General features: G+C 62.6%; 1 protein-coding gene across 1 annotated transcript; it reads right to left on the reverse strand.

Annotated features, from left to right (window-relative positions):
• Nucleotides 1–4,500: 4,500 nt before the first annotated feature.
• Nucleotides 4,501–16,603, reverse strand: Panx2 (pannexin 2). Its single transcript, XM_069999791.1, has 3 exons — nt 16,363–16,603; nt 6,344–7,795; nt 4,501–5,905 (listed from the first exon to the last, which is right to left on the reverse strand). The coding sequence occupies exons 1-3, from the start codon at nt 16,586–16,588 to the stop codon at nt 5,562–5,564; spliced, it is 2,022 nt and encodes a 673-aa protein (XP_069855892.1). The 5' UTR covers nt 16,589–16,603; the 3' UTR covers nt 4,501–5,561.
• Nucleotides 16,604–18,871: the final 2,268 nt, after the last annotated feature.

Here is an 18,871-nt window from a genome sequence, read left to right on the forward strand (position 1 = left end):
TGGCTCCCTTGGAGTCAAGTGGCTCACCTGGGATCAGGTGGCTCTCCTGGGATCGAGTGGCTCCCCTGGGATCAGGGGACCCCCCCCTGGCTCTTGTGGGAGTATTGGCTGTGCACTCTGCACCAGGCAGTTCCCTCTTGATTGGGAAAGCTGGGTGCTGAAGGCAGGCTTACCCTTACACAGCTTCTAGGCCTCTGCGGGGCTTGGCCTGGCAGGAGAGAGGCCTCTGGTCCACGGCCTCTCCAGCCCATAGCCCACTGCTGTGCTGGTCTCCTCCAAGCCCCCCCAGCTACGTTCATGATGGAGAGGACCAGGTGCTAGTGGGTTCAGACAGATCCACACTGGCAGGAAGAGGCCTGTGTTTGTCTGCACTGTCTGGGGTGTGTTCAAGGCTCTCCCTGAGACCATTCTCTTCCTTGGGAAGGGCCCTGGTACCACATGGTCCTTCTCTGCTCATAGCTGGAGAGGAGGCAAAGGGTGAGGTGGCATTTTATTTTTTTGTCTGCCCTGGGGCTTGAACTCAGGGCCTGAGGGCTGTTCCTGAGCTTTCTTGCTCAAGGCTAGTGCTCTACCACTTCAGCCACAGCTCCACTTCTGGCTGTTCGTAGTTTAGGCTCACAGATTTTCCTGCCCTGCCTCACTTCGAACCTTGATCCCCAGCTCCTCAGACTCTTGAGCATCTGGGATTACAGGTATGAGCCACCAGCACCGGGTGAGATGGCATTTGAAATGGACACACCCTGGTGGCCAGAATTGACCTGGGCAAGGTGGCTGTTGGGGAAGTAAGGTGCCAGAGAGCCTAGTCCTCCCAAATGGGTAATGGGAGCCATACTGTCCTCTGCCCTTTAGCTGGGGAATGCCTGTCCCTTCTGACCCCCACACAGGGGCTCTGCTGGGTTGTGAGGAGCCAGAAGAGAGGAGCAAGAGTCCTGGATTGGCAGGGAAACTGAGGCAGGCTGGTGGTGTTGCCCGGGCCTTCCTACATCTAAGGTTGTGTTTGGGAGAACAGTGTGCTCACTCAAGTTCTGCCTCTTACCAGCTGTTCCCAAGTATGCGTTTGCATGGGGGCGGATTCTGCCTGGCACTGGGCAGCCCGGGGCCCGGGGCTGGCCTGCCATGTTAAAGCCCCTCTGCTTTTCCCGGTGGTGAAGGGGCTACCTGAGCTGAAAGCACCCCCGCCCCCGCCCCATCTTAGCACTGTCCATGCTGCCAATCGTCTCCCCGTCCCCCTGAACAAGCGCACGGGGGTCTTGGAGGAGAGCCCGAGACCAAGGCCCCGTCTGGTGCTGGCGGCCCTGGGGACAGATGCTACCGGCGACCTGGGAACTCCTCGGTCACAGTGGCCTTGCGCTCAGCCCTCCCTCTCACCCCCTGGCCATCCTGACTGACTTCCGTCCTCTGCCCAGTGTGTACCGGGCCTTACTTGTAAAGGGAGGGGGTGGCAGGCAGAAGAGAGTAGCAAGAGTCCTGGTTTGTGTGCAGCAGGCTTCAGGAAACTTGGTTGTCCTTCCCAGCTTCTCCTCCCGAATAACACCTGTTGGTACGTTGATTTTTGTCTTTCTGCCTTTTCCCCTTTCTTATGGGTACCCAGGAGGGTAAGAGGTTTGGGGCTCAGCCTTACCCTATCCAAGGGGCTAGAACGGTCATATCTTCCAGGTGTCTAGCTGCCTGCTTCCAGGAAGGTGGCATGGCTCGTGGGGACAGGAAGCCCGAGAACAGCTCTGAGGGGCGGGGTCCCCAGTGCTACTTGCACCCCCAGAATGCTGACAAGCTAGGCACTGGGGGCTCACACCCATAATCCGAGCCACTCGGGGTGAGAACTGAGAATCATGGTTTGAAGCCAGCCAAGAAACGGAAGTTTGTGAGACTCTTACCTCCAATTAACCACCAAAAAGCTGAGAGCTGAGTTGTGGCTCAAGGATACAGTGTTAGCCTTGAGCACAAAGCTCAGGGACAGGCCCCACGCCCCAGGACCAGCACGCAGCAAAGAACACTGACATGGGCTCCCTCCTCAGCGGAGGCCGCTTACGAGTGAGCGCCAAACAGAAAAGGGTGATGTTTTACTCCCAGCTCGGGCCTCTTCAGACAGGTCTCAGCTGAACCGTCCTAGGCATGGCCAAACAGCAGGGGTGTTTTAGCCCTGGTTCTACTAGAGGTACCTCATCTATCTGGACCCAGTGCCTCCAGCGTCCACCTCTGCTCTGCTTTTAGCTCAGTGGCCCTCCCTGGATGTTTTGTGGCCAGAAGGACTTGCCTTCGCAGGCTGGGAAACAGAAAAGTGCAGAGGTGAGACCTGGCGGTGAACTTTCTCACAGCTCTGGTGCCTCCGTCTCCGAGGCAAGTCCTTGGGTGGACAAGTGGAGCCAGGGCACAGGGACGAGATGGGCGGGCTGGCTGTGTCCCGTGGCGGGGGGGGGGGGGGAGTGGTGTCCCAGAGACTGTAGGCTGTCCACAGCTTTGGGTGTCCTCGGGTCCCTGGCCGGCCTTCCCCAGCGGAGCAGGCTACTCGGAGGGCAGCTGGCCGGCTCCAGGTTCCTCTGGGTACACCAGGCTCTCCTGCCCTGGATACGTAGATGTGTGATGCTTGGATGCCAGGCCAGGGAAGGTACCAGGCAGGGTGAGCTTTCTGAGAGAGGGCGTTTCCCACACCTCCCTGTATCTGATGCTTTGACTCCTGGAAAGCCGTCTCAGTGTTAGCAAACGGTACTGCATGTAAACCACCCAGGCCACAGGCCCCTCCTCACTGCCTCCACACACGGGGTCATTATCTGCCTGCCCCGGTCACCCCACAGCAGGAACCAGGCGATCGGGGGGCCCCCCCTAGATGAGCACCACAGGAGCTACCCAGATGGGTCACGCCTTCTACTTGGCTCCTGGTGGACATGCTGCTCAGTCACCTCTGTCTGTGGGGACACCGTGGAGGGGCTGCTCACGTCACCCGTTTGTGGGGACACTGTGGAGACACTGCTCACGTCACCTCTGCCTGTGTCCCCACCCTTGTCCTGCAGAATCTGTGAGTAATACTGTCTTCACTGTCAGGTGTCTGGGATGAGGGAGGTAACAGCGGTAGCACATTTGCCTAGCATGTCCAAGGACTTTTGCTCCACACTTAAAAAATCAATGCCCTTTGTCTTCTGATTTGTCCTCACTATACCTGGACAATAATAAAACACTTAAAAAATGGGTAATAAAACATATGTGTGTGTACTTTTCCTTTTAACAGTACTGGGATTTGAACTTAGGGCCTCAAGCTTGCTACATAGGCTCTTGACTGTTGAGCTATACTTCCCATCTCTTTTTGTACTGGTTATTTTTGAGACAAAGCCTTATGAGATAAGGCTCTAGGCCTGGGCTTTGCTTGGGCTATGATGGGCCTATTTTAGGCTTTGTGAATTCACTGCTTGGCAGGTGTACACTGCCACACCAGTGTCTTTCGGTTGAGAGGAGTCTCTCGGACTTTTCTGTTGAGCCTGGAACTGAAATTCGCCTGATCTCAGCCTCCCACGTAGGTAGGGTGACAGGAGAGAGTCCCTGCCAACTGCGTTTGAATGGGTGCCCCCGGTTTAATTCTGGGCTGGCCTGGATGGTAACCCATTTACACTTTGCACACTTTGCACACCGCTGGAATGACAGGCACAAACCACAATGCCCGGCTTAATTGGCTGTGGTGGGGTCTTATGAACTTTTTGTCCAGACTAGTCTTACACTACAGTTCTACAGGTCTCCTCTTCCTGAGCAATGAGATTATAGGCATGACCTATGGTGCCTGACACTTTCAGAAGGGACTGGTTGAGGAGATTTCTGGCCCAGATGGGCCCCTTGGACTGCTGAGCCCCATCCCTTTGATTTGTAGCCCCCATGTGTTTCTGGCCCAGCTGCCCCTGCCACCGGCTGACAAGAAGCCCTGTTCAGTCTGGCGTTCCTGTCCAGGCATGTGGGCCCCAGGGTCAGCCTTGTGCTGACCCTGAGGCTGAAGCGCGTGAGGCTCTGGGCCCTGAGGCTGAAGTGCCTGCCCCGAAACATACCCAGTGGCTCCTGGGAGCCCTTCTGGATCTCCTGGCAACATACAAACACGCTTCTGCAGCCAGGCGATGGTGGCTCACGCCTGTAATCCTAGCTACTCAGGAGGCTGAGATCTGAGGATCACGGTTCAAAGCCAGCCCAGGCAGGAAAGTCCCTGAGACTCTATCTCCAGTAAGCCACTAGGAAACCGGAAGTGGCGCTGTGGCTCAAGGGGTAGAGCGCTTGTCTTGAGCTGAAGAGCTGAGGGACAGCGCCCAGGCCCAGAGTTCAGGCCCCACGACCGACAAAAAAAAAAAGAAAAAACAGAAAAAAAACACAAACATGCTTCTGCTCCAAAGCATTTACCTGGGCGTGGGGCGCGTTGCGGGGGGATGGGGCCGTGCCGTGAGCCCGGTGCCCAGGACGCCTGGTGCCCAGGCCCTCCAGGAGGGTTGGTTTTACATTCCTACCTGGACACGGCTCGGAACCCAGCACCCCTGCTTCCCCTGGCACTGTGGGTGAGGCCGGGTGCCCCTCTCTGGGCAGCTCCGGATCACTTCCCTGGCACCCCACGGAGAGGGCCTGGGAGGAGGCACCGACGCGAGGGGGCCTGGAAGGAGCACAGGCGGTTATCAGAATAGTATTTATTGATATGCTACCTTGTTAGTACTGCGTCACGTGGTGCCGTGGCTGAGGTAATGGGGCGGGGCCGGCAGGGGCCTGGGCTCCCTGGGAAGCTGGCCTTGGCCAGGTGGCTGGGCTGAGGGCGTGGTTATTGCATTGGACTCCTTCCCGCACGGGCACGCTGGCGCTCACGCTGACTGCTCCCACTGGCTCCCACACAGGCACCACTTACACACTCCAGCTCACGCAGGCTCCAGTTTGCTTCCCTGGTCTCGTTCACACACACACTCTCACAGACTTGCGCCCACATCTGCATGAGCTTGCCTGCACACTGGCATCCTTGCTCAAGCACACTCCTGTTTGTACACGCACGCTCACACACGCACCCCCCCCATGCATGCTAACACTGCTTCTCTGCTCTGACGCACCCCACACTCCATTCTTCACTTTAAACTCATCCGAGATCTGACAACAAACACGTTTCATCAGTTACAGTAGTCATAGTAAAATAAAGGGTATGTCGGGCTGCAGGGGAAAGTGCACGTTGTCTGGGACCTCGGCCCCCACCTGTGGCAGGCAGTGGGTCCCTTCAGGGTTGAGCCCCTGAGCCAGTGACCCCTGGGGCCCTGCGGCCCAGTGTCCTCGTGTGCCCTGGACTGTGCACAATGAGGTTGCTGAGCTGTCCTGCCCCAGCCTTGGCCCACAACAAAAATCCACTAAAAAAATAAACTCTTCATTTTACAGCCCAGCACCGGGGAGGAGGGCCTGACTCTGGGGGCGGGGAGGAGCCCACCTCAGGCCCCGCCCCGGCCTGCACCTGTGGACGCCACGCCGGGCTGGGTGCGGGGTGCCGGGCCTGGGGCATGCGGGTGGGAGGCTGGATGGACGGTGCCAGGGGAGCCAAGGCCCCATCCTGGGCTCATGTGGAAGGCCCTTCAGAACTCCACAGTACTCACGACGGTTCTTGGCTCCTCGAAGGTGGCGATGAGGATCTGCTGGGGTGAGGGGATGGCGAGGAGGTCGCCCATGTCCGGGGGGGCACGGGGGGGGCCTTCCTCCTCCTCCCGGGCCTCGTACAGCGTGCTGATGTGGAGCAAGGGATGAGTAGCGTTACGGCTCAGGATGGTGAGGGGGTCGGCCTTGCCCAGGTTGCTTGGTGACAAGGGGGCTGCAGCGGGGGCTGCCGGGGGGGAACAGACATGAAATGGGCCTCCGGGGGGAAGCCCTGTCCGAGCAGGATCTGTGGGGTACGGAATTTCCTTCTCTGGGAGCGGAGCATCTGCAGATAGACAAGAGACACGGGGGTCTCACCGTCCAGCCAAACCTGTGACTGTGCCCTGGTGCCAGCCAAGGCCCCGCTGAGGCCCACAGCCCCCTCTTCCCCTGCGGCCTCTCCTGTCAGCAGGCCAGACCCTGCCACCTCCGCACAGCATCTTGTGTGGCATTTCACGGCCTAAGATTAGCAGTCCTGCTTGCTGAATTTCTTCCTAGAGGCTCCCACCTGCCTGAGGCCCTTTCCTCCCGCAGCCCCCCTTCCTTTCCCCTTGAGAGGTTGTCCAGGCTCCTGCTGGGCCTGCAGCTTGCCTTTACACAGACATACCAATGCTTGCCTGGCTCTGGCCTTGGCAGGACCCCCGGACCCCACAGCCCAGCCCCCCTGCCCAGGACTCCCCAGGAGTCCGCCCCACCTCCCCGCCTGCCAGTGCTACTCCCCTACCTTTGGTGGGTGCTGTCGCCAGCCCCAGCCCACACTCCTCTGTCTGCGATAGGAAGCCACCCCCCTGGCTCCGGGAGGCGGGCAGGGCTGCGGGCACCGGCTCGGGCTTGGCCTTCTTGGTGCCCAGGATGTAGGGGTGCACATCCAGGGAGAAGTGCCGGGCATGCTTCTTGTCGGAGGTAGGGGGCGGGGCCGCCTCACCCCCTCCTCCCTTGTAGTGGTGGGCGGCGCGCGCGCCAGCGTCCAACAGCGGGGCGATTAGCGTGTCCGTGGCCGTCTTCCTGCGCACGGGCTTCGGCTTCTCCGCCTTGCTGTTCTCGATGCGCATGATGGCTAGCGGCTCCTTGAAGGGCTGTGGTAGGGGGTTGCTGGTGGGGATCCACTTCATCTTCTTCCGGGGTCGCTTGACCACAGGCGGCTCACTGGAGCCGTCGGCCTCGGCAGGGTTGGCGCTGGGGTCGACGGTCTGGATGCCAGAGTCGCGCACCGTGGGCGTGGCGTCGTGGTTGGACTGGGCCAGGGCGGCCAGCAGCTGCCGCACCACGTTGTCGTACATGAGGTCGCTCTCGTTGGTGATGAAGTCCAGCCGGTTGAGAGACTTGATGTGATCGCGGTTCTCGTTGCAGAACATGGCCAGGATGTTGATGTCGCAGAACTGGGAGCGGCGCCACTGCCGGCGGGTCTTGATGCCCACCTTGTGCAGCTTGTCGAAGATGAAGTTGCTCTTGCGGAAGATGAAGAGGTGGATGAGGTTGACGAGGATGATCAGGTTCATGAAGCAGAGCAGGACAATGTCCACGCCCGCGATGATCCGCTGCAGCTGCACCGAGGGCAGCTTGCAGTTGACCCGCACCACGGGGCCCCCGCCGCTGGCCGGGCCGTCCGGTGAGGCGCCCAGGGCACACGTGAACTCATTCTGCTTCTGGGTGGCGTAGTAGGTGCACAGGTAGGAGATGGGCACCACGCTGAGCAGGAGAATGAGCACGTGCCGCGCCAGGTACAGCTTGGCCAGGAAGTTGCTGCGGCCACGGCGCTCCAGGTACTTCTCGAACAGGTTCTGCTCGGGACTCTTGTCCTTCTCAGCGTTCTCGATGATCTCCCGCTTCTCGCGCTCGGTGATGCCAGGGCCTTTGGACTGGATCTGCTTTTCGATCTTGGGAGCGCGGCCCTCGGCTGCCCGGTGGTAGCAGTTGTCGATCTCCTGCAGCAGGAAGTTGAGCTCAGAGGTGAGGCGTGTGGAGGCCAGGAACTCCCAGCCCAGCGCGGGCACGTACATGATGGCGGCAAAGGCCAGCAAGGCGTAGGGCAGGAACTTGTGCTCAAACAGCGACGGCCACAGGCTGGCGTCCACCCCAGGCAGCGCGTCCCGCAGCTCCGTCCAGCAGTAGCCACGGGCATACAACGCCTGGTCGCGGGTGAAGTTGTGCGGGGTGTAACAGTAAATGGGTTCCTCTGGGGGCAGAGAGGAAACACGGGCTGGGGCGAGAGGTGGGACTGGCCTGGGAAGCCAGGGCTTGGGGCTGACCTGGTAGCGTTACTGCTCAGGTCCCTCCCTGGTGCTGGCTCTTTGCAGTTGCTCCCACACAGCTGCCTGCTTTGGGCAGGGGCTGCTGTTCCCCACTCCTCCCATGTCCTAGCTACAGTGGTGTGTGTGTGGTCTTGTTCTGAGAAGCCCACAAGGAGTTCTGCCTGTCTGGTTGTGCTGGCCCCAGGAACTGGGGTCTCCTGGTGTCCAAATGCCTCAAAGACTGTGCACACAAGGAGACCAGGTTCCTAAGAGGACCAAGACAGCCCACACCACCAGCCAGGCCCAGCCCGTGCATCCCGACTGTACCCAAACCCAGGTCCCCGCCTCCGGCCTGGCGCTGCCAGGAGCTCACCTTTGAGCAGGGCAGGTGGTACAGCCTCCAGCCTGGCGCCGCCAGGAGCGCATCTTTGAGCAGGGCAGGTGGCACAGATGCACCTATCTGGCAAGAGGCTGTCACGGAGGCCCAGCTTCTAGGAAAAATCTGTCCATGCCAGGTAAAGGTTGTCTTAAGATCCCCCTTTCCAGATCCTGGGGAAGCCCGGGGGCCTGGGAGCCGGTAGCCTGGTGGGCAGTCACAGAAGCCTCACCAGCCGGACATAAGTATCTTCCACCGAGACAGAACACAGGGCTGTCCCGCGCTGCTGAATAATGGCAGGCCAACCTGCGCCCGCCACGTGGATGGCTCATCCTACAGCAAAGGACACTGCGGACACTTGCACCAGGCCACGTAGCCTGTGCCAGGATCTTACATGTTAATCCTTTTTGAGAATACAACTGGGAGGCTCAGAGCCTGGCAGGACAGGTCCGCCACCCCGGCACCCAACTGGGTGCTGCTCAGCACACAACAGGCTCACTCCTCACTTGTCGGTCACCCCCAGGCCAAGTCCGCCCAGAGTCTCCCCTGCTCCAGCTCCTTCACCCCACGGAGTTCCAGATCAGGAAGCAACAAGGCTGGCTGTGCCAGAGACAGGAAGCCCACCACCTCTCGCGGCTGGTGCTGGGCTGGGCTGGGCAGAGGCCCAGGAGCACACATACCCGCTGCACAGATACCTGCTGCCTCCAGGTGCTCTTCACTGAGCTAATGCAGGCCGTGGGCCGCCACACCAGCCCCTGGGTACCCCCACCACTACTCAGCTCCACGTGAGGAAGGCCCCCATGCTACCAAAGTGGCCCAGCCACAGCAGAGCCCAGTAGCAGGCCCAGATGGTCGTGGGGAGCAGGGAGGACTCTAGAAGTATGCCTTGCGTAGATGGAGCTGAAGCTGGGGCTTCTCGAAGCTCCCCCACATCCACATGAGCAGGGGGTGAGCCCCAAGCCGAGGACAGAGGTCTCAGAGAGGCTGAGGCCCTATGAGCAGGGTGTGAACCCCGAGCTGTGGACAGAGGTCTGAGAGTCCTTCAGGCAACACGCCCAGCACCAGCAACAAGCTGGGCTCCACAAAGGAATCAGCTCTTAGTTGGGAAAAAATGGCATTCATTCACTTATTTTTTGTCCTTACAGCCCATCCCAGGAGCTACACTTCCTCTGGGATTTGTCTCGGCACGGAGCCTGTCTCCGCAGCAGATAAGCTGGGTTTGTGGCAAAGGTGGGGAGAGGCACCTGGAACCCTGGTCCTGTTGGGGCTCCCAGGTTGGAGGAGAATTGGGGCCTCTGGTACCCCACATGCCTGGTGCTGCCCCGGGAGCAGTGTGGAGAGCCTGGCACCCTCTCCCTGCTGGGCAACACCAGGGAGAGGAGAGGAGTCCTGCAGCTGCCCTGTCCCAGCTTCCTCATTTGCTGTGGCCCTGTAGAGCCACTACCAGAGAAAGGGCCAGACCCCAGGCCCTGGGGACACACCCAGGAGAGCCACTCTCCTTCGGTCAGAACACAAAGACTGGCAGCACTCACAGAGCACAGCAGCACCAGAGGACCCAGAAAGGGGGCGCAGGCAGGTGCAGGCAGGTGAGAGGCAGGTACGGGCAGGTGAGAGGCAAGTGCGGGCAGGTGAGAGGCAGGTACGGGCAGGTGAGAGGCAGGTGAGAGGCAGGTGCGGGCAGGTGAGAGGCAGGTGAGAGGCAGGTGCGGGCAGATGAGAGGCAGGTGTGGGCAGGTGCGGGCAGGTGAGAGGCAGGTGCGGGCAGGTGAGAGGCAGGTGAGAGGCAGGTGTGGGCAGGTGCGGGCAGGTGAGAGGCAGGTGAGAGGCAGGTGTGGGCAGGTGAGAGGAAGGTGAGAGGCAGGTGAGAGGCAGGTGCGGGCAGGTGAGAGGCAGGTGCGGGCAGGTGAGAGACAGGTGTGGGCAGGTGAGAGGCAGGTGAGAGACAGGTGAGAGGCAGGTGCGGGCAGGTGAGAGGCAGGTACGGGCAGGTGAGAGGCAGGTGTGGGCAGGTGAGAGGCAGGTGAGAGGCAGGTGCGGGCAGGTGAGAGGCAGGTGAGAGGCAGGTGCGGGCAGGTGAGAGGCAGGTGCGGGCAGGTGAGAGACAGGTGTGGGCAGGTGAGAGGCAGGTGCGGGCAGGTGAGAGGCAGGTGCGGGCAGGTGAGAGGCAGGTGAGAGGCAGGTGCGGGCAGGTGTGGGCAGGTGAGAGGCAGGTGAGAGACAGGTGCGGGCAGGTGAGAGGCAGGTGCGGGCAGGTGAGAGACAGGTGTGGGCAGGTGCGGGCAGGTGAGAGGCAGGTGCGGGCAGGTGCGAGGCAGGTGAGAGAGGTGCGGGCAGGTGAGAGGCAGGTGCGGGCAGGTGCGGGCAGGTGAGAAGCAGGTGCGGGCAGGTGAGAGGCAGGTGCGGGCAGGTGAGAGGCAGGTGCGGGCAGGTGAGAGGCAGGTGTGGGCAGGTGAGAGGCAGGTGTGGGCAGGTGAGAGGCAGGTGTGGGCAGGTGAGAGGCAGGTGAGAGGCAGGTGCGGGCAGGTGAGAGGCAGGTGAGAGGCAAGTAAGAGGCAGGTGCGGGCAGGTGAGAGGCAGGTGTGGGCAGGTGAGAGGCAGGTGTGGGCAGGTGAGAGGCAGGTGAGAGACAGGTGAGAGGCAGGTGCGGGCAGGTGAGAGGCAGGTGAGAGACAGGTGCAGGCAGGTGAGAGGTAGGGCAGGCAGGTGAGAGGCAGGTGCAGGCAGGTGAGAGGCAGGTGAGAGGCAGGTACAGGCAGGTGAGAGGCAGGTGAGAGGCAGGTACGGGCAGGTGAGAGGCAGGTGAGAGGCAGGTGAGAGGCAGGGCAGGCAGGTGCAGGCAGGTGAGAGGCAGGTGAGAGGTGAGAGGCAGGTGCGGGCAGGTGAGAGGCAGGTGAGAGACAGGTGCAGGCAGGTGAGAGGCAGGGCAGGCAGGTGAGAGGCAGGTGAGAGGCAGGTGCAGGCAGGTGAGAGGCAGGTACAGGCAGGTGAGAGGCAGGTGCAGGCAGGTGAGAGGCAGGTGAGAGGCAGGTACAGGCAGGTGAGAGGCAGGGCAGGCAGGTGAGAGGCAGGTGCAGGCAGGTGAGAGGCAGGGCAGGCAGGTGAGAGGCAGGTACGGGCAGGTGAGAGGCAGGGCAGGCAGGTGAGAGGCAGGGCAGGCAGGTACGGGCAGGTGAGAGGCAGGTGCAGGCAGGTGAGAGGCAGGTGAGAGGCAGGTGAGAGACAGGTGCAGGCAGGTGAGAGGCAGGTGCAGGCAGGTGAGAGGCAGGTGAGAGGCAGGGCAGGCAGGTGAGAGGCAGGTGCAGGCAGGTGAGAGGCAGGTGAGAAGCAGGTGAGAGGCAGGTACAGGCAGGTGAGAGGCAGGGCAGGCAGGTGAGAGGCAGGTGCAGGCAGGTGAGAGGCAGGTGAGAGGCAGGTGAGAGGCAGGTGCAGGCAGGTGAGAGGCAGGTGAGAGGCAGGTGCAGGCAGGTGAGAGGCAGGTGCAGGCAGGTGAGAGGCAGGTGAGAGGCAGGGCAGGCAGGTGAGAGGCAGGTGCAGGCAGGTGAGAGGCAGGTGAGAGGCAGGTACAGGCAGGTGAGAGGCAGGGCAGGCAGGTGAGAGGCAGGTGCAGGCAGGTGAGAGGCAGGTGAGAGGCAGGTACAGGCAGGTGAGAGGCAGGGCAGGCAGGTGAGAGGCAGGGCAGGCAGGTGAGAGGCAGGTGAGAGGCAGGGCAGGCAGGTGAGAGGCAGGTGCAGGCAGGTGAGAGGCAGGTGAGAGGCAGGTACAGGCAGGTGAGAGGCAGGGCAGGCAGGTGAGAGGCAGGTGCAGGCAGGTGAGAGGCAGGTGAGAGGCAGGTGAGAGGCAGGTGCAGGCAGATGAGAGGCAGGTGAGAGGCAGGTGCAGGCAGGTGCAGGCAGGTGAGAGGCAGGTGCAGGCAGGTGAGAGGCAGGGCAGGCAGGTGAGAGGCAGGTGCAGGCAGGTGCAGGCAGGTGAGAGGCAGGTGAGAGGCAGGTACAGGCAGGTGAGAGGCAGGGCAGGCAGGTGAGAGGCAGGTGCAGGCAGGTGAGAGGCAGGTGAGAGGCAGGTACAGGCAGGTGAGAGGCAGGGCAGGCAGGTGAGAGGCAGGGCAGGCAGGTGAGAGGCAGGTGAGAGGCAGGTGAGAGGCAGGGCAGGCAGGTGCAGGCAGGTGAGAGGCAGTGTGGTGCGGGTGAGAGGCTGGGGGGTATTGCTGTGGGTCTGGGTGCTGATCCTGGTGTTGGATGGCATCCCGAGGACCTAGGCACTACATGCGTAACACACACATAGTGGCTGCATAGCAGCTGCCTCAGACAGGGATCTTCCAGCCGTGTTGTCTGGGCTAGCACAGCCACCCAAGACGGGAGGCAGGAAGGCCTGGTCTTCCTCTTAGGAGGCCTTCCCGCAGAGGACAGCACTGTGGGCCGAGTGGCTGGGTACCCTGTCACTCACAAGAGGGCACAGAGGGGCTTCTGGGCCAGCACCTGCCCGGCCTGTCCACACGGGGGCCTCAGAGGCCCGGAGTTCCCGGGCACTGCAGACCAGCCACAGGGGAGAGGAAGACCACAGCCTAAGTGTGTGTGCGCACACCACAGGACCACTATCTGGAATGCTGTCCCTGGCAGGCTGAAGCCTATCCCTGGTCAGCATCCCCCGTTCCCGGCCACATCAGCCCTGAGCATGTCCCTGCTACCATGTGTCCATTGGCCACCGCCTTACCCCTGAGTCCAGCCTGCAGCCCACAGGGCCTCCACGCTGGCACCTTCCAGCCCACCTCTGCTCCTGCTGCTTGGAGAGGAAACACCTTTCAAGGGTTTCCAGTTCCTCTGGCCACAGCCCTCTCACCCCAGGGAGGTCCAGGCCCTTCCTTGAAGGGGCAGCAGCAGTTAATGGAATGACAGCCCTGAAAAATGTCCACATTCTGACCCCCAGAACCAGCCTCATGTGGCAAAAGGGACTGTGTACCTGGGATGAGGGTGAAGGCTGAGTGAGGGAAGATTCCAGGATACCTGGGCAGGGCTACTAGGTCACAGGCTGACCAGAGGGAGGGAGGACAGCAAAGGCCTGAGACAAAAGATGGAGTATCTCCAGACTTCCTGGGGCTCCAGAGAGAATAGCTCTGCATCCACCTTGGTGTCACCATATCTCGCTCACTTCAGATGTTGGGTTTTGTTTTGTTTTGTTTTTTTTTGGTGGTGGTGGGGCTTGAACTCAGGGCCTGTGTATTGTCTGTGAGCTTTTTTTGCTCAAGGCTAACGCTCTACCACTTTGAGCCACAGCTCTACTTCTGGTTTTTGAGTGGCTAATTGGAGAACAGAGTCTCAAGGGGACTTTTCAGCCGAGCTGGCTTTGAACTGCAGTACTCAGATCTCAGCCTCCTGAGTAGCCAGGGTTACAGACATGAGCCACTGGGGCCTGGCTCATTTCTGACTCTTGACCCACAGACTTTTAAGACCATTTTTGGGGGTAGGGTTTGGGTCTTAGAACCAGGGCGCACTAGGAAGCGCTTACCCCTCAGCTGCACACCAGCCACCTGTGCTGATTTAAGACACCGAGTTGTGCTAATCTATTCCTGCAGGGTGGGCAGATGGCAGGGGTGCTGGCTTCAGGTTGCTCTGCTGGGGAGTACTTCCCACAGTGCTATCAAGGCACACCTGGAGTCCAGGGGGGCCACAGCAGAGCGCCCACCTGGGAGGAGAGGGCAGGCGGGTAGGACTACTTCTCAGCAGCTCACAGGGCAGGCCTGACTCTCGGGATGCTGAGATACCGCAGGGAGGGGGGCGGCTGAGGTCTGCAGGCCTCACCACATGCAGTGGCACAACACACGATCACTTTTTCTTTCTGAGGAGGAAAGTCAGAGGGCACACACAGGAGACACTCCTCACACCTGGAGGGGTGCATGCACACAGATGACACCCAGAAACTCCCCCGACTGGGACCCGGCTTCTTGGCTATTTTAGGAAAATGGAGTTGTGGGCCTCCCATCTGGGCCTGGGTCAGCCTTTGTCTTTTCCTGCCTCTGGCCATTCCAGACCAGCCAAGGCTGCCAGGGCCTGAGCAGCTCCCCTGCAGCTGGGCTCCAGGCAGGCGGTGGGAGATGCTTTCCAAGTCTACCTCTTTCCACATGGGGCTCTGTCAGGCAGGGACCAGTGATGCCCCAGGACAGCAGATCTCCTGCACCACAGGAAGGGGCCCTCCTGAGAGCACCTGGTACTGGGGCCCCAGGGCTGAGGCTGGTGGGGGCTGGGAGCAGGCCAGCACCGACTAGTCCTCTCCTCTCAGGACAGAGGTGCTCAGGGCGGGTCTGCTCACTGGGTCCACAGGCAATCTACCCTTTGCCAGAAAGGGCCACCCCCTCTCCGGTGAGAGATGGGGCTTTGCAAAGCTGAGGATGGGGGCTGAGGCGGCTCAGCCATCCTGCCCAGCGTCCCTAATGCTTGCCTCCTGGGCTGGGGTCTGTGCAGGTAGATGCAGGTGGGGAGACTGGGAATGGGCACCCAGGTGGCCCTGGCACAGCTCTGCGCTCAGCCTGTCCACTACTTGGGCAGAGGAGCTGCAACACCTCCTGGCTAGTGTTTTACAACTAACACTGCTGGCCAGGCACACCTGTCTCTGGGACCCCAGGTAAGTACATGCGGGTCTGTGTGGAAATTCAGGAGCCCAGCCCAGGGATGTTTTCCAGAAGGCTCCAGCCGGATTGGGGATTGTCAGAGCCCCCCCTCCCCCAGTTGCTCCATCAGCCCTGTGTCAGCATGGGGAACTGACACGGGCTTGGAGGAATGGCTGAACCCTTGTGTGCAAGCCAAGCCTGCCCTACTGCGCCCTTCTGATGTGGGAGAGGCTGTGTTCCCCCAAAAGATGCTGAAATGCAAGCCCCAAACCTGAGAACTATCTGGAAACCGCCTTCATCAATGTCATTGAGACGAAGCCTTGGTGGAGCAGGGAGGGGCCAGTAACTGTCCTGGTGGCCAGGACAGCTCACACTCAGGTGCCCAGCTGGACACCAAGGAACACCAGGGATGACCGGAAGCCGGCAGGGGGGGCCCTCCCCAGAGCCTTCGCAGGAAGTGCTGCCACCCTGCCTGCTCCTGGATTCTGTACCCGAGAAGGTATGAAGTCTCCCAGCCTGGGGTCCTGCTACACACGCATGCACACTGTCAAAGTGGACCAGGCCTCCGCTGTTGTCTGTAGGGCAGGAGGCTAATTCTAAGTGTCAGACTTATGCCACCTGGGGTCAGGCAGGCAGGGGATGCCCACGCCCGAGTCATGTCTCCAGGCCACGGGGTTTCCTGAGAGGTAAGAAGGCGTCTCCCAGGTTGGGAAGAACCAGGAGCCAACGCAGGTGCCCATATTGCTTGGTGGCCGCAGGGGACAGAGGGGGACGAGTCCTTCGGGGGCAGAGGCCCTCCCGGCTGCTGCGGACAGGCACTTCCGGACTCCAAGCGCGAATGCTGGATGCCCGGCCCCGGGTGGGCGACGCCATGTCCCGTCCCCATCTGCCCACCTGCCCACCTGCCCCTGTCCTGAGAGGGCACGTGGCCCCGGGTCTGCACCGGCCCGGTTCTGTGGGCTGAGGCCTCCGCACCGGCACCGCTCAGGCCCGGGGCTCGCCTCCTCGCCCCGGGTGCCCCCCGCAGCCCGAGGCTGCCCTGCGGGCCAGCCCTGCCCCGTGTCCTCGCCGCAGACCCTCAGAGGCTCCGGGTCAGCCAGCGGCGGCGGGATCCTCTGCCGGTGCCTCCCGCGCCCGGGCCCCGCACCCCGCCCGGACCCCCGCGCCCGGGCTCCGCACCCCGCCCAGGCCCCCGCGCCCGGGCCCCGCACCCCGCCCGGGCCCCGCACCCCGCCCGGGCCCCCGCGCCCGCGGCCCACGGGGTCGTCCTTCGCTGCTGCCTCCGCGGTCTCTCCTCCCCGGCTCGGACCCTGCGATGACCTTCGGCAGCCCGGATCCCGGGAGGGGGTCTCCCCGCCCTGCCATGAGGCTGCGGGGCCCAGAAGGCGAAACAATAAAATCCGGGCCGCGGGGGGCCGTGCGGGGTGCGGGAGGCCGCGGGGGCCGTGCGGGGTGCGGGGTGCGGGAGGCCGCGGGGGCCGCGCGGGGCGCGGGGTGCGGGGGCCTCGCGCGCGGCGCCGCCCGCCCCGCCTCACCTGCGAAGTTCTTGGTGAAGACCAGGGTGACCAGCAGGATGGGCACGAGCACGGTGCCGATGGTGACCACGCGGTCGAACGGCAGCTCCAGCTTGAGCTGCAGCAGCAGCGCGGCCAGCGCGCCCGCCTTGTCGTCCTGCGCGCCGGGCAGGATCAGCTCCCGCAGCTTCTCGCCCGCCAGCAGCGCGGTCGCCATGTCCGCCGACTGCTCCAGGAGGTGGTGCATGGGGCGGGGGGCGCGGCCCGCGGGGGCGCGGGCGGGGGGCGCGCGGGCCGGCCGGGAGGTCGGCGGGGATGCGGCCGGGCCGCCGGGGCGCGGGGCCGCCGCCGCCCCCCGCCGCTGCGCCGCCCTGGGCCCCGCGGCCCCGCGTGCCTCCCGGGGGCGGCGGCGGCTCGCTGCGGGGCCGCGCGGCCCGCTGCCGCCGGGGCGGGCGCTGTTTACCTGCGGCCGCTCCGCGCCGTGGCTCCGCCCCGCCCGCCGCGTCGGCGCGCGGCGATGACTGTGCAGAAACGGCCGGCGGTCCGAGCCGGCGGACCGGGATCCGCGCCGAGCCCCGGCCCGGCCTCAGCGCCCCGGCCCCGGCTCGGCGCCCGGCCTCCGCGCCGCGGTGGGCGCCGGAGCGGGGCCTGCGGGGCGTCGCGCACAGGGACGGCGAGGCCGGGCGCCCCCTCCCCGGGCCGGCGGCGGCACGCGGACGCGGGGCGCCCTTCCCGGCGACTCCCGCGCTCCCGGCCGCCCCTCCGCCGCAGCCATCGCCTCGGGCTCGGTCACCCCGCGCGGGTCCGCTCGCTCCCCAGCCCCGCAGCCCTCCGGCCCGCGCTCGTGGGCTGCCCCGGGCCCGCCACCCTCCCCTCCTCCTCCCTGCGGCCGCCACGCCCATGGCCCCGGTCCCCGTGTCACCCCCCCCCCCGCGTCCACGGCCTCGGTCCCCGTGTTCCTCTCCCGCGCCCGCGGCCCCGGCCCCTTGTCCCGCCCCCCCCGCGCCCATGGCCCCGGTCCCCGTGGTCCCCCCCCCGCGCCCACGGTCCCCGTGTCCCCTCCCCCGCGCCCACGACCCCGGTCCCCGTGTCCACCCTCACGGCTCCAGGCTGGCCCGCGCCCCGCTTAGGCCTCACGGGATCCGCCCGCCGCCCCCCCCCAAACCGTGGCAGCCGCCCCAGGGCCGCGCCCCCCTCCAGCTGTCCTGGACGGTGGGGGCGCGCCCACTCCCGGGATGTCCCGGTCACTGGCCGCGCGCGCCCTTCTAGGCCCGCAGGTCCTCTGGCCTCTCATCCGTGGAGCCCGGATGGAGACCCTTGGAGGGAACACCACTTTCCAGAAAAGCTTAGAAGTATTCGGTGCATCCCTTGTACAGGGCTGTTTTTCTGGCTTGACCTCCAGGGCTGGGCGCCGCCCTTGGCCCGCGCCTCCAGGTCACAGGTGTGAAGCCAGTCCACCAAGCAGCTTGCAATCTGGAGGTCTCAGTGATTGTAGAGGACGATGGCCGGGAACTCAGGCCCCACGGGGGCCTCCTCATGTGCCGCAGTACTTCTTAGCTCGGAAGATGCGCGAGGGTCTGGTCCTTGGGCCATTTGTGTAAACACGGCTTGACAGTGCAGCCTAGCGGTGGACGGGCAAGGGCCCTGGCTGCTTTTTCAATATTGACCTAAATACTCGTGACCCTTTTCCTACGTATTTCAGAAAGACTTGCTCAAGATTCTGGAAACAAGAGCAGATGAAACACTGAAATTGCATTAGTTGTATAAACATGAGGAAAACTGATCTGAATTGTCCACGAACATAGTGCATCTGTCCCTTTATTGCACCCACTGTGTATTTTGAAGGGAATAGTGATGAAAAGGCCTTGTGCATTACACTGCATTTTTTCTTGGCAATGGCATCTTTGTTATGTGTATCATTGGCTCTCCTGGCACAGGAGGAATTACTGAGTGCTCTCCAGGTTGCAAGGTAGTGCATTTGTTCTCCACGGTGCCCGTGCTGGAGCAACACCTGCAGCATAGCTGGTGCTGAGTAAATGCTGATGGAACCCTTCATTTTCTGAGAGTCACGGGGCAGGTAGTTATCTTGCCTTATTACAGAGTGGCAGCAAGCGACTCAAGAGAAGCTAATCTAGGTGGGCAAAGGTGAACAGGAGTCTTCCCTGACACCCCGCACGGGGACTAACATCCCACAGAAGCCCATGGCAGGATAGCCCAGTTATCCCTCCAGGAGCGTGGGAGCAATGCAGAAGGGACTGTGGACCGTTTTCACCTGAAGGATGCCCTTCCCAAGTCCTGTCTTGGGAAGGAACTACATTGGGGGAGCGGCTCTTGTTTCTCGGGGATGCGTTAACATGTGGCATTAACCTAACAAGACCCCAGCTGGCTGAGGGAGAGGCAGAGAGCAGAACTTCCATGTACACCTCTTAGTTGCATGGGTGGTCTCAGCTCATTTCCATGAACCCGTGGCCCACGCCTGTAATCCTAGCTATTCAGGAAGCTGAGAATTAAAGATCAAGGCTCAAAGCCA

This window comes from Dipodomys merriami, unplaced genomic scaffold, assembly GCF_024711535.1.
Source record: "Dipodomys merriami isolate MVZ:Mamm:240054 unplaced genomic scaffold, mDipMer1.0.p SCAF_55, whole genome shotgun sequence".
In the NCBI taxonomy this organism is placed as follows: Eukaryota; Metazoa; Chordata; class Mammalia; order Rodentia; family Heteromyidae; genus Dipodomys; species Dipodomys merriami.